This window comes from Pipra filicauda, unplaced genomic scaffold (assembly GCF_003945595.2).
Source record: "Pipra filicauda isolate LSUMZ 115617 unplaced genomic scaffold, ASM394559v2 scaffold465_size509821_pilon, whole genome shotgun sequence".
Taxonomy (NCBI): Eukaryota; Metazoa; Chordata; class Aves; order Passeriformes; family Pipridae; genus Pipra; species Pipra filicauda.
In genome coordinates, this window is record NW_024104604.1 from 495,623 (window position 1) to 509,207 (window position 13,585).

General features: G+C 40.6%; 1 protein-coding gene across 2 annotated transcripts in view; it reads right to left on the minus strand.

Moving 5' to 3' along the window:
* Positions 1-10,868, minus strand: part of RTKN2 (rhotekin 2) — a 35,039-nt gene extending 24,171 nt beyond the window's left edge. For both annotated transcript variants that reach the window (XM_039386121.1, XM_027714419.2), the window contains exons 1-5: positions 10,784-10,868; positions 7,386-7,585; positions 5,346-5,404; positions 2,021-2,074; positions 988-1,105 (exon numbers count right to left, since the gene is read on the minus strand). In XM_039386121.1, the coding sequence (XP_039242055.1) occupies positions 988-1,105; positions 2,021-2,074; positions 5,346-5,404; positions 7,386-7,585; positions 10,784-10,810 (458 nt within the window). In that variant the 5' untranslated portion in view covers positions 10,811-10,868. The remainder of the gene's footprint in view (positions 1-987; positions 1,106-2,020; positions 2,075-5,345; positions 5,405-7,385; positions 7,586-10,783) is intronic.
* Positions 10,869-13,585: the final 2,717 nt, after the last annotated feature.

Here is a 13,585-nt window from a genome sequence, read left to right on the forward strand (position 1 = left end):
TTGCACCCCACACCCTTCACATTACTGAAAAAGATCCTATCTTGCTTAGATCTAATGAAATCTGTCGTTCATAATGCAACTACCCACTGCTGCATCCTCCTGTCCACAGCCTTTCGCTGTTTTCAGTTCTACTGATTCTTTTGTTCTCAAGCTTAGTCATCAAACCAGAAGCCCAGCCTCATCTTTCAAGTACAAATCATGTCATGACACAGATGCCCATAACAAAAGCATGCCAAAAGCTTTTATAACAAGTCTTTCTTTATCCTGGGGGATACAAGGCAAGTCAGAGTGCCTTTTCTGCTTTTGTTGCAGTATTTCACAGAAACTCATAATGATAAGTCTCATATCTTTGAAGAAGTTGATTTAAATGTTTGTCCCCACTCTTAACTGGAACAGATGTTTAAGAGAGTTTAAAATCTGATTTAAACTCAGGATCTTGATTTAAAGTTTGTGGTAGTTCTGGCTTTCATGTTCAGTCTTCCTCAGGAGATTGAATCTAAATTGTTGATATAAAAAATAAAGGGGGGAGGGGAGTTAAGCACATGCTCAGATAGGTGTGACAGAACATGAGGTGTTACATGAGGAATGAGATTGTAGCCTGCTGTATAGAATAACACTTAAAACACTGGGTGCATTGTTAATGCCTATACTTTCATAATGCTTTCAGGTTTTAGCATCAATTTAATTCAGTCCTTGAGATATAAGTTTATCTCTTTATACGAAGAAAAAGGCTTCAGCATGGCAAAAATGAAAATAAAGAGAAGGAACGAAAACATTGAGTGGCACATCTAGAACCAGCATCATCCTGTACACAAAACCCAGCCTTCCAGAGGTGGGGATGCACCACCCACTAAAATGAACAGAATCTCTACCGATTCCTTGGCCCACAGCAAAACCTAGTGGACCTCAGCCAATCTTATTCACAGGCACTTTCAAAAGAAAACAGCAATATTTGTGCTTCATTCAACAGAAGTAAATTATACTCACAATATGGTTACATTTTCAAAACAGATGTCTGTTATTGCTTTATCCACAATGATCACCTCAGTATCAAAAACCTCAGCTCCCATTCTGAACAAACAAAAAACTGCATAGCGCTGTGATTCTGGAGAGAGCCAAAGAAAGGTTTTATTAGCCCTATTGCACAACACAGTGCTGAACACTTCCAGTAAACAAAAGTATACTAAATGGTAATCCACACCTCTAAGGAATTGCCCTCAAGTTCTTCTCACCATAAATTTTCATCATAGGATTTTATGATAATTGACCTATCAAAGCTGCTGTATAGGTACAACAACATTCACAGAGGGAAAAAATACCTACCCCTATGAATAAAGAAAAAAAACTGGTTGAGTAATCAGGTGTAGTTTGTGCTAGCAACTTCAAAAATGTTAGTAAAAATGTAATTTTGTTTAATAAAACTAATTGTACCAAAAAAAACCCGACCTAACATTTGATCCAAAGTCTGTATCATTTTATGAATGTGCTATGTAGGATTAGACTATTTTGCGATGCTTTGCCCCTCTGACCCTATTGAAAATCAAAGTGAAATCAATGCCAGGTGACAGCTGGAACAGATTTAGGGTTAATCTCCATGACACAGCAAAATGAATGTACTTGAAGACTACCCGCTAATACACTCAACACCAACAGACAACTTTCATTTAAATTTCTCACTGGAAACAGGCTGCACTATACTCTCACAAGTGTAGAAAAGACATAGAACAATGTGTTTAATCAGAAGTTTCTCAGTTAACCATTTAATAATATTTTTTTATTGCTTCCTCTGCAATTGGTCTCTTCAGAGACTAGAGTTTAAACATAGAGAAGCACAGGACTGAACTAACTCAACTTGCTACAACCAACTTCAAGTTATGAGCATTTACACAACAAAGAGCAAAATATGGACCTAATGAAAGGTCAAAGAAGGGGTTGAAGTGAGTATGGACTTCCCCATTCAGTTCAAATTTACAGGCATAAGCAATTGCTTATCAGAGTAATTAATAATGATCTTACATACTTTCTTTATTGCTGAAGTGATCAGAGCCTTTCCACATTAATGGTATCCGAATATCTAAAGAGGGAAAAAAAAAAGATGGGGAAATTAAGTTACGGTCAATACTGTAGATCTGTGATCAAAACAAGTTACAAAAAGTTTCCTGTTTCTTTTTCTGATGTTCTGGTGGTAACAGGACCTTCCACCCAAAGAACAGTGTAATTATTTTAAGTATATTAGTAATTTCAAAAGAAAATTCATCGATTTGAAGTGTCATTTTTGTTTAGAAATTAAGCTAGAATAAAGAATATTTTAAATCTCATTTGAAAGTACCTAAAATAACATTTCAGAGTGGCTGTGCAACATAGTTCTGAGACGTATTCTCTGAGGCCATTATTATGCATACATGTAAACTGAAACTCTGCTTGCCTTGTGCTGGAAACTACTCATCCCACTGCAAGAGGAAAGCCTTCCTGTTTTAATGAAAAGACTGGGATACTTATACTGCAAACACTTAAGTCTTGCTTTGCTAACCACAGAGAAAATGCCACTTGTAATCACAGTCCCAGTTAGAATTGTCTTAGTCGGCATAAAAAGAGTTTAGAAATCTTTTTTTTTTTTACCTCAGAAACATCGTTCTACTTCAGAACCATAGCAGAGAGGCAATTACAGATCCATTATTTTAAATTATGCCTGTCATTTTAATATTAGGAAAGTATTTTCTACAATAAATTTTCCAGTTTATCTGCTCAATCCAACACAGCACTGAGTGACATTTTCCTCCAGTTCTGAGGAATCAGGTTTAGACAATGTTTCTTATTAGTCCCTTGTCAAAAGACAAATGCAGCGGTGGGGGCTTTATAAACCCAAAGTTGGTTTCTGAAGTACAACGGTGCTGTTTAGAAGTACGTGCAATATATTAAGCGACACATGATGGCAGCAGTGAACAGCACAAGCTCAGTTGTCTTTTGATAAAACCCTTAAATAGTGTTATAAAGGAGCATTGCTGGCTCCAGAGTTGATCTTCATATGAGGCTGAAGGAAAAATCCACATACAGTATGCTAAGCTGCAAAACAGAGGTGGCATTTTGGCAACACGTTGTCGTGTATTCCTACAGGGGTTTACCCACAAAACTTCCTGTTGATTTAAGTGAAACCGCATAGTCACTCTGTCCCAGAAATTAAATGAAAAATTCAAATTTAAGTTAATTTTGATTATGAGACGTATTATTGTAAATGCTATTTCAATTCTGAAAATTTGAAATTCAGCTGTTTCTAACCATTCATGAAAACTAATGAATTTTCCAATGAACTGCCAGCAGGGAGCTTTAAACTGTCACAACTTCCTAAAAATCAATACGTCACCACGTTCCGAAACTGCCTTTCACTTCTAAAGATGCATTTGCATAGTAAGTATTTCTAATTATTTTTTTTAATAAAGAGAATTAGTTTCATTAAAACCATTACAGAAGCCTCTCTCAAACTTTTAAAATACATATATTTATGTCCGTCATTGATAAAGCACAGAATGTTTCTTTCTTAAAAGACGGTCTTAAATTTACATAAACACATGCAAATAGTTAAAAATAAAAGCCTTTTTTCCTCTTTAATCATAGCAAACTCTGAATGACAATTTCAATGCACTCAATAGGCCTTGTTAGCAATTAGAGTACTAGACTAAAGATTACTTCTGTATGCCACTTTCAATATCTTGCTAGCTGAAAAATTTATATCTTAGTCAGAAAATCATCAGGACATACATAGTCTATCACTTGGACAAGTTTAACACAATAATTGTAAATCAGCTTTCAATTCATTCTTGGATTGAAAGAGCTGTCATTTATCAAAAACAAAGATCAATTTTCACACACCTTAATTTCAGTTACCATTAGCTGTAAATCCGTGTGGATACAAATTGGATACATTCAAGCATCACATTTAATCAAATTTAAAGCCAATGATTCCTTTCTGAAATGACTGTAAACCATGATCATGTTTTTGATCAACATTTAATATACTGTCTTCTGACAAACAAAATCAATTGACACGATAACATAAATTATGTCATTTATACACACGTGTGGGGGACAAGTAAAAATGATACAAGTGTGAAAATCTGGATTAAAGAATACACTCCCCACACAGTATCCAACATACTTTCTGTAGGAGCACTTTCCTCAGTAGTCCTGCAGAGCTATTCCAGAATTTTTGGTGCTGGTCACATGACTCCCCTTTTTCTGGTAATAGTCTAAGCTTCAGGCATGTACTAACCGTATATGATGTGCTAATGGATTTATAAGTGGGTGGACTACTTGATGGTGGAAATTGAGGGCTTAATAACAGGTGATCTATAGAAAAAACCTTATTTCTCATACTAAAAATAGAGTCCTTAAAAAAATCTGATTTTCTAAAGATAGTAGAAGTGTATTATTATGATGACCCTAAAGTCTTCACTGCAGATAACTCTGCAAATCCAAAGGAAGGTGTAACCACAGCACAGACAGTCAAACAGATGCTTTCATCCAACTACCATAAGGAGGAAAGACAGATACACATTCTGCAAACAGCTGTGCTGGCAGAAAACATTATTGAACCATGTGCTCATCACTCTTCTTCTACTAGAAGTTACCTTGCTTAAAGATATGACAAAATATTCAGAATTAACTGAAACAGTTTCAGTAGTCAGCCCTTCTACACTATTTTATTCTTAATGAGGCAGGTCAGAGAGCACAAACAGATCTGTTAGTAAAGCTGGCAGCACAGCCACAGGAATGCTGAACGTGGTAACATCCACTACTGGCACAGGCAAACAAACTAATAAATCCACAACACTGAAGTTTGAGAACAGGCTAGGAAACAGTGTACCAGCCCACTAGAAATCACTGTTAAATATTCTTGTCACTAGCCTGCATTGAAGCCATACCACTATACCTTTGCTATAGTCATGTAACCTGCATTACCTGAGTAACATTTGCATACTAATTATAGTTCTGCCCTCAATTTCTTGGACATACCCTGTACTATCACTTCAAAGTCCGTGGTTGTGGAGAGAAAGAAGTTTTCAGCACATTCACACTCATTTAGCTTTGAAATGCATTCAGTGTTTAGTGGCAAACAGAAAAAAAAGTCTTTCCCTCTGCGGAAGGCCCTGTAAGTAAAACAGAAATACAAGTATGTATTTCACACGCACGTGTGCGACTTTAGCACAAGTTCCCTTGAAGCACTAGGGGATTTATACCTCTGAACCACAGATGCACTTTAAAAATCCCATATTGTTTGTATAGTTTGTATTACAAGCCACTGCCCAGCCAATTAGCTCCTATAACAGAGTGACTACTCAGCCACTTACCTGATATGGCAACCTTTGCTCTGCATGCCACCCGGTCTTTTGTCCCATTTTCTGAAGACCTGGCAAAAAAGAAGAAAAGAAAGACAAGATTTGAGATCTGTGCATTTAGACATCTAAAACACAACTCTTTAAAAACCAAAAAGTGTCAGAGTCTTCATATCACAGCTCATTTCAAGTGCTTTTTTTTAAAGTTAATTTTGGTATCTCTGGTCTAAGGCATGAGTCATTAGTTTCCTAAGGATAATCTAGAAGGAAGGTACACCATCAATTTTCTTAATTCCCTAGAAGATTTTACTCCAAAGCTTATATAACCTGAGTATTAAAAGACAAGTAGATTCATCTTCCGTGTCTTTTCCAGCTCCAACAGGACCAAATATCAGTTTTTCCCTTCTGTACGCATCAGCGGAGATGCAACTTAATTAATCAGTTCTATTATTGTTTAGAGAATTGCCTCCTCCTCTATTAATAGAGACTTATTATAAAATTTTAATTTTCCATGCAGGCAGTTTGCTGTAGACCTCAAAGTCAACCTTAAATTGAATTAAAAAAAAAATCTGTGGATAATGAGTAACAAGAGTGCTCTCCTCACCTCTGCCACTGCTCCTAACACCTAACCAGATAAGGAGAAATGAAAATTTCTAGCTGCTACCAGTATCATGACTTCCAGAGGCAGTTAGAATATCTTTGCAACTCACTGATTACAGACCCACACAAGAAGTAACAGGAACAACATCCATTTGAAAACGCTAGAGTGAGAAAACTCAGTCACGATTAAGCTATAACCAAATTCCAGTCTTGAGCAAACACCAAAAAAAAGAACTGCAGATGGACTATCAACTATCAAAGATACAATTTAAATGATAGAGAAATAACACTATAGGATGCACCTCTTCTAACGATCTCCACTGAAAACTCCAGGGATTTCTGAAGCCTGAACTTTAAACAGTGCATGACAGTCACAAATCAAGCAAACAATACAGCTGTTCACATACATCTCCAAATATCTCAGCCCTGTTCCAGATATGTGCCATCACCATTCTGTGGTCACTGACATCAAAGACAAGGAGTTGAGTAAATCAGCATATATCCATAGTTGATATTATTCCATCACTAAAAACATAAATAGTGAACCACTATAAAGATCTTCATCTTAGTAGGCAAAAGCAATACATCCACAATAATTACAGAATACCACATGTATTACGTGCTAGTTTTCAAAACCAACTTTCAGATAGAAAGTTCTTTCCTCCAACAAATTTCTCCTATAAAACCACATTTCTGAAAGCAAAAAGTAGCAGAACTGTTCCCACAGATACAATTAACTGGAGTCAAGCATGTATCAAAGATTTTCTATGTTAAACTGCGATATAATATTCCATTAAATTAATAACCTGAGAGCAATAGTGTCTCTGTACCATGATTCTCAACATTGCATCCAAAATATTCGATTAGGCAAAAGAATTATAACATTAATCATATAAAACACGTATACTTTAGCTCCTTCAAGAGTTATAATGTGAAAATATTTTCAACTAATTTTTCTTCCTATTCAGTGTTGTTTTCATCAGTTCGCTGTAGTTAACACAAGTGGCCAGCAGAGGGTACCAATTAACCATGATGGTTCCCTCATTAAAGGGCCCTTAGTAGCAATAAAAGGAAAAGTAAAAATACTTCTATTCTGACCTGGATAGCTTTGTTTTGTTCCTTCAGACTTGGATAGGTACCTTTCTGTACGCTAAAGGTAATCAAGAAAATATGACTATTGTATTACTTGATACTGAATTACAGTTTAGTGTCAATAATCTACCCAGAAAAATATGACTAGTATTTAATTTTCTAAAGTAAAAAGAAGATTATGGAATGGTCTTATAAAGTAACGTTTTGAGGCAGCTGTAATTTATGGTTATGTGGGGGAAAAAGAAAGAAAGAGTTTAAAGGAAGGATTTAAATCCACTTTTCTTAAACAGGCTGCTAAAAATTCACATAAAAAAATGCCTGCTTCACACTGCTGCCTTTGCATTTGAGCTGTCATTAACTCACTGCTCTGTAGCTCTGCACGGGTTTGGCTCTCCTGTGTGGCTCTGTAGCTGTGTCCTGTACGCCTGTATCCGAGCATTGCAGACCATCAGGCTCTTGACCGCACGCAGGAGCTGGTCCTTCTGGGTGCTCACTGCCAGCAGTTTGCAGATGCCCTCACGCATCCGGATCTCAAAGTCAATCTTCTCCTGGATGTCACGTTCCTAGAGGTGCAAAAAATAACAAGAGGTTAAACAAAACAACAACTAACAATATCCCTGAATTTTTAAAGGCTCTTTTTATTTCACAGTTGGGATAGAAAACTCTAGGTTTTAATTATGAGCAGCTATTGCAATGATTAGTGAATGTAACAATGATAGTTCTCTCTTCGGGGACAAAAGAGTAAAACAAGGGATGCAACAGATTCACTATATCCATTTTACATGAAAATTCCAAACCAGGTAGTAAGATGAATTCACTGTAGCATCTGAAAGTTACTCGTGTCATTCACAGAAAAATAACATATGGTCTTTGAGAGGCCTAACTGAACTAAACTTATAAATTAACACCCCACTTTTTGCAGTTATCCCTATTAAATAAACTTTAAACTGAGAAAAATGTCTTAAATATTTTAAATCAGAAATTCAATCTCATTACCTCTTTGGCCATCTGAAAAAGAGTGAAGAAATATGAGGGTTTTTCACTTCCGGTTGATATAAAATTCAGGCAAGAGAAGAAGCAAAAATAAAGGAGACTATTCCAATATTTGACTGTTTCAGGTCATGAACATGTTTCAGGTCAGACAACTGTGGTAGCTTCAACCCTATACAGGGATCATGACATGCACAGTTTTCATTCAAAATATGAAATAAGCTATACTTGCCTGAAAGTCATTAGAATTCTGCATCACTGTTTTTTGAAGGAGTAGGATGTTTTTAAAGGTATTATAAAAACTTCAGGAAAGTTAGCTTTTTCCTGCCTACTTTCAGAGAAAACAAACATTTATAAATGACTTGCTACTTCAAAGAGGTCAATCCACACCGATCCAGAAGATAATTAACGTGAAGGATCACACACAGTTTACTGTCTCCCAAAGGTGTGCTTAGATGCCACTGATGACTGATACAAATTTCCCTGTTATGTGGCCATTCCTGGCCAAACCAAATATTACTAGCACACGAAGAACAGTGTTATCACTGTATTGCAGAGTAGCACTGCAAATAAATTGCAAGTCAGTGACTAGTGAAGCTTTGTCAACACTAAGCAAGTGTCCCAGCTACATCTGGAATTGCCAGGACTGTGTCAGTTTTCAGGTTTACAGTCTGAACCCAAAACAAGCACTTGGGCGGTGGATCTATAAGCAGTTGTCTGAAACTTGCGGTACAGTTTCTCATTTTCCTCAGGTAATAAAGGAGGTGGGTTCCTCTCACCCATGATGATAAAGACCCCAGGCTTGTGCAGCCAGGCGAAGCAGGACAAATATATGTCCTATGAATCTGCCAGCATTTAAGGCAATTTAGTCACACAGTGAGAATGCAGATGATGAGTAGACACCACCGTGACAGAGGAAACTAAGGTGTAGAGAACTCTCCAGAAAATAACAACTCTCAATCAGAGACCCCATGAGAAATGCCTGGAACGCACACGGGTTACCATGACACAGGCTCTCTGGCACCAGTGGGTTGTTTTGTGGTGAATATCTCCCAAATGTCTTATCAGAGGTGTTTTCCATAGAAGTTCTGTTGGTATTCCCTACAGTGGATATATGAAGGCCTGGAACCAGTATGACACCATAGGCTATCCGAGTTTTCTCCCTCAGGGATTTGCTTTTTAAAGTTTCAATCACAATCAGAGTAGTATAAAGCAGGGCACCAACACCTCTGCATCCCTAGCATGTGCTTCTCTAGCCACATTTTTTTTCAGGACTCTTCCCAGGAAAAAAAAAAGAGAGTAATAAATAGCTTTTGTCAATCTTCTCTTATTCTGAGTCAAATTTTACACAGTTATGAAAATCTAAGCCAGGCCTACACCTGGCCCTAAGAAATAATTACTTATTCTTTAAGCCCATGATTATAAATCAGCTGCTACAAAGCACAGAAGAAGAAAATAGTACTCCCTCCTAATATTTCCCAGGGCAGTAGCCCCTGCTCCTCTCCATATCTATCACCTGGTACATAAATATGGTGAGGAAATAAACACCCCTAGTTTGGGGCATCTGCATGTATCCATACTGGGACTTTCAGAACCATGCAAAGCATTCAGTCCACATTACATCTCACATAAAAAAATTCCAGACTAGCAGTAAATGGCTGTTGGGCCACAGCTTAAATAACCACACCATATAAATCTCATCTGAAGGAAGAACTTAGCAGCCTGATTTGGAATATATAAAGTTCTTTGTGCCTAGCAAAAATGATTGGTCAGCTTTTCTTTCTTTTCCCATTCCTTCTAAAAATACGAGCACACCATCTGGACTTGGAGGAACAACTCAGCACTGTTTTACCATATGCTGTCTACTAATGCACTGTTTCCCTCGTGGTCTCCATCCTTCCCCACCAGCAGCAGCACAACACAGACAAGATTACTAACAGCTGCTGAAATTTTCAGCCCCATACTCAGGAACTGCCTCAGCAACACTTCCAGAAAGTGTCTTTATATTTCCCACCTAACTATACCAAGTATAAGAAATTTCAAATGATTTCTAGTTTTACATAGGTAATGCAGTCACAAAACAACCAAAGAATTCCAACAAGAGCTAAGAAAAATTATATGGATACTGCTGAAGGCAGGACAAATTGAAATTTTAGTTCATTTAATTGGTAACTTAATCACAGGCTTTCAGAATCTTATTGCAAGGTACACTTCTGATTTACCACCACAGTGGCTTACATCTAAACCCTGTAAGCATTTAGCCAGGCAGTGAGTATTCTTCTAAAACAGGGGCTGTGAAGTCAAGACATCAGCTTGTGCACTTTGCAGCTCAACACCGGAATGAGCGCTTGCTGCAATCGGCAGCCACAGCTTTACAGGCGCTGCCGAGTTCAACCAATTCAGATTTGTAACTGATTCCAGGTTTAAAAAGACACAACTCATTGACCGGAAAACCAACGGCTGAAAGACCGAAGAGGTGGAAGGACCAGCTCCGAGCACGGGCAGAGGGTGAGTGGGGAGCCCAGCCCTGCTGTGCCGGGGCAGCCCGCGGCCGCCACGGACCCGCCTAGCTCGGGGGCAGCGCAGCTCCCGTGCCCCGAGCACCGCCCGCCACACCGACACCGACATCGTCACTACTCCCGCGGGCATCGCGGTGCGGGGTTGCGTGGGGTGGGGTGGGGTGGGGTGGGGTGGGGTGGGGTGGGGTGGGGTTGCCTTGCCTTGCCCTGCCCTGCCCTGCCCTGCCCTGCCCGCCCGGCCCCGCCGCTCACCGGCCCGCCCGGCCGCTCCATCCTCATCAATGTGCTCAGTCTCGTTCGCCGCCGCGCCGCCGTTCAAACCTCCCGCCCCCGGCAACGGCCGCGGCTGGACCGCCCCCGCACCGCCCCTCCCCCTGCCCCGCACCGCCCCGCACCGCCCCTCGCACCGCCCCGCACCGCCCCCCGCACCGCCCCTCCCCCTGCCCCGCACCGCCCCCCCCCCCGCACGCCCACTCCCCTGCCCACGCAACGCCCTCCACCTGACCCGCCCGCCGCCGCACCCCGCCCCCCGCACCGCCTCCGCCCGACCTGACAGGGCCCCGCACCCACGGGCAGACCCTCACCGAACAATGCTCACGGCCCCGAGCACACGTGGGGCTCTGCAGGGACACCCTCAGCACTGCATGAACGCTACGGAATGCTACTGACCGCGGCATTTACCCCGGGTATTTAGCTAAAACAACGAGTGCCAGTAATAAAGCGCGGGACAAAAACTCCCTTGGATCCCTTGTTCCTCGTTAATCTGCTTTTTTGGGAATGGGCGATTACACCGCTTTCTGGCGAATACTCTTTAGGGGAGCTGGGAGGAGAGGCTCATGGCTGCTTTGCTGATCCAAAGCACCAATAAGATTTAAATGTGTTCTTGGTTTTCTGCAGTTCATCTAATTATGCATCTTTAATGTGCTGGTACTTCCAATAGCTGCACTAGTAGCATGCATTGTGAAAAGTATATTATACTGTTATATACTGAATAAGTGCATTAATTATATTATTATATATTACACTAATAAGTGCAATACAATTATTCATTGGATTGACTGGAGACGAATGGGAGCCATCTCTCTCTTCTGCTGCCAGTTTTGCAGCTCTGTCTTCAGCAGATGAAACAAATGAGCCAAAACAGTGTCTCCCATCCATCCCTCATACCCGATTTCTTGGCTTTCCTCTCTGAATTCCTCCTCGACAGGTGATGGTCAGAAGCACAGATCCTCATTGCTTTGCACATGGTTGTCAACATTTGTGGGAAGTAAAATGTGCTGAAATGAGTGAGATATACAGTGTTGCTAACAGCTTTCTACAGAAGACAGAAGTCTCCAGGCTAACATATGCTTATTTAAAATATAAGAAAATGCAATTAGAAGGGAAAAATTTTAAAAACCTCATTGCTTGATCAGGATTTCACATAGCTGCTCTGCAGCTCTGCTTGCCCCTTGACATTTACAACTGGGGCTTAAATGCAGGAGGCTAGCCTTGATGGAAAAACAGGAACTTATGGACCAAAGGTATGTATTCCTTGTTGCAAGGCAGAGGACAGGGAGCTCTGCTTCCCTCCAACTTGCTTAAGTGTCACCTGGAGGCAGAAGTGGCAGCAGCAGCTGTTCAGCATTTCCTGTCTCCATCTTGGGCCACGTTTCTTAGTGTAAGGAGGCATTCAGAGCTTCATTAAATACCTTCATCCCGTCCTGAGGTCCTCTGTATACCACTGGCAAGATGCATGCCACAGCTGGGAAGCACTACCCTAGGTTATTTATTTATAGGCACTACCTTTTTTTCCCATGTTTAGATACTCCCTTCTGTTCTTTAGGTACTGTGCCTTTCCCAAAATTAGTCTTTCTGCAGTACATCCAGTGGAGAAATCCCATCAGGGAGCCAAAAGGCTTTTGCTTAATCGAAGTATGATACTTAGAGCTGTATATAAACAGCCAAGATACCTAAGAGTGAGTTTGAGGGAGATTGGAAGGAAAGTCTCCATCTAATCTTGGTGCTTCCTGTGTCCCAGCATGAACCTTGGGTTTTCATCTCTGCTGCAAAGTTCAAGATTTCAGACACATCAAGAGAAACCCATCAAACAAGGGGAGAACATGAGATGCCAAATCAGAGTGCCCTTTTGAATCACAGTAAGGCTTATCTCTTAAGATGTGGTCTGGTCTCCCCTGAATCAGTCAGGGATGGGATTTGAGGCTCAAAAATCTCCAAGTGATTTTCTAGGCTACAGAAAAAAACTAGAAACAAGAGCATGTCATGTAGTGGAATTGAACAAAACAAGTGAAAGTCTCAAGTTAACTGAACTGCATCATCCTTGAAACAATGTTTGACCAAAGTAAGTGAGGGTACAGACTCAACAAATATCGATGGCTGAAACCCTTTGATGAGTTTGATGTAAAATCTGGGAGCAGCTGGAAATTATAACCTTACTGTAGAGATAAACAAATAAGGAAAGAATTACTGTAACTCTACCTTGCCAAAACTCACTCACCAACTTGTGGAGAAGCAAGATTCAGGATGGGAACAGTTCCAGGCATGGAGAAAAGCATACAGCAATTGGCAGGACTTTCATATGGACTTTCACTGTATTCATGCTACACAGTGCACAACTGCACATGCCCAGGCTTCCTCCTCCCCCTTTTGCCTGTGCCCTGTTCTGATTTGCTCCCCCATTTGTCTGTCTGATAGCCCACTCGATGTTCTGCCCCCTTCCCCTGGCGGGACGGTTAAGAATCGGGCACACGCCTGAATAAACAAGTCTGCTTGCACCCTTCCTCGTGTCCTGTCCCCTCTTCCCTTCGGACCCGCAACAGATGGCGCTCACCGTCGGGCAGAAAAGGTTTTTACCTTAAGAAAACCTCTCCCACGCCACAAAGGGCTCAGACAGCGCTGAGAGAAGCGTTTTCGCCTCACTGGTCCTTCCCGGTAGAACCCCAGATTACGGCAAGATAGCCACCGCACCGAGAAAGGTGAGCTCCGGGAAAAACCTCTAATCCCATCTCCCACCCTCACAAAATAATTTCGCAATGGGCCTCTCGCTATCTACCC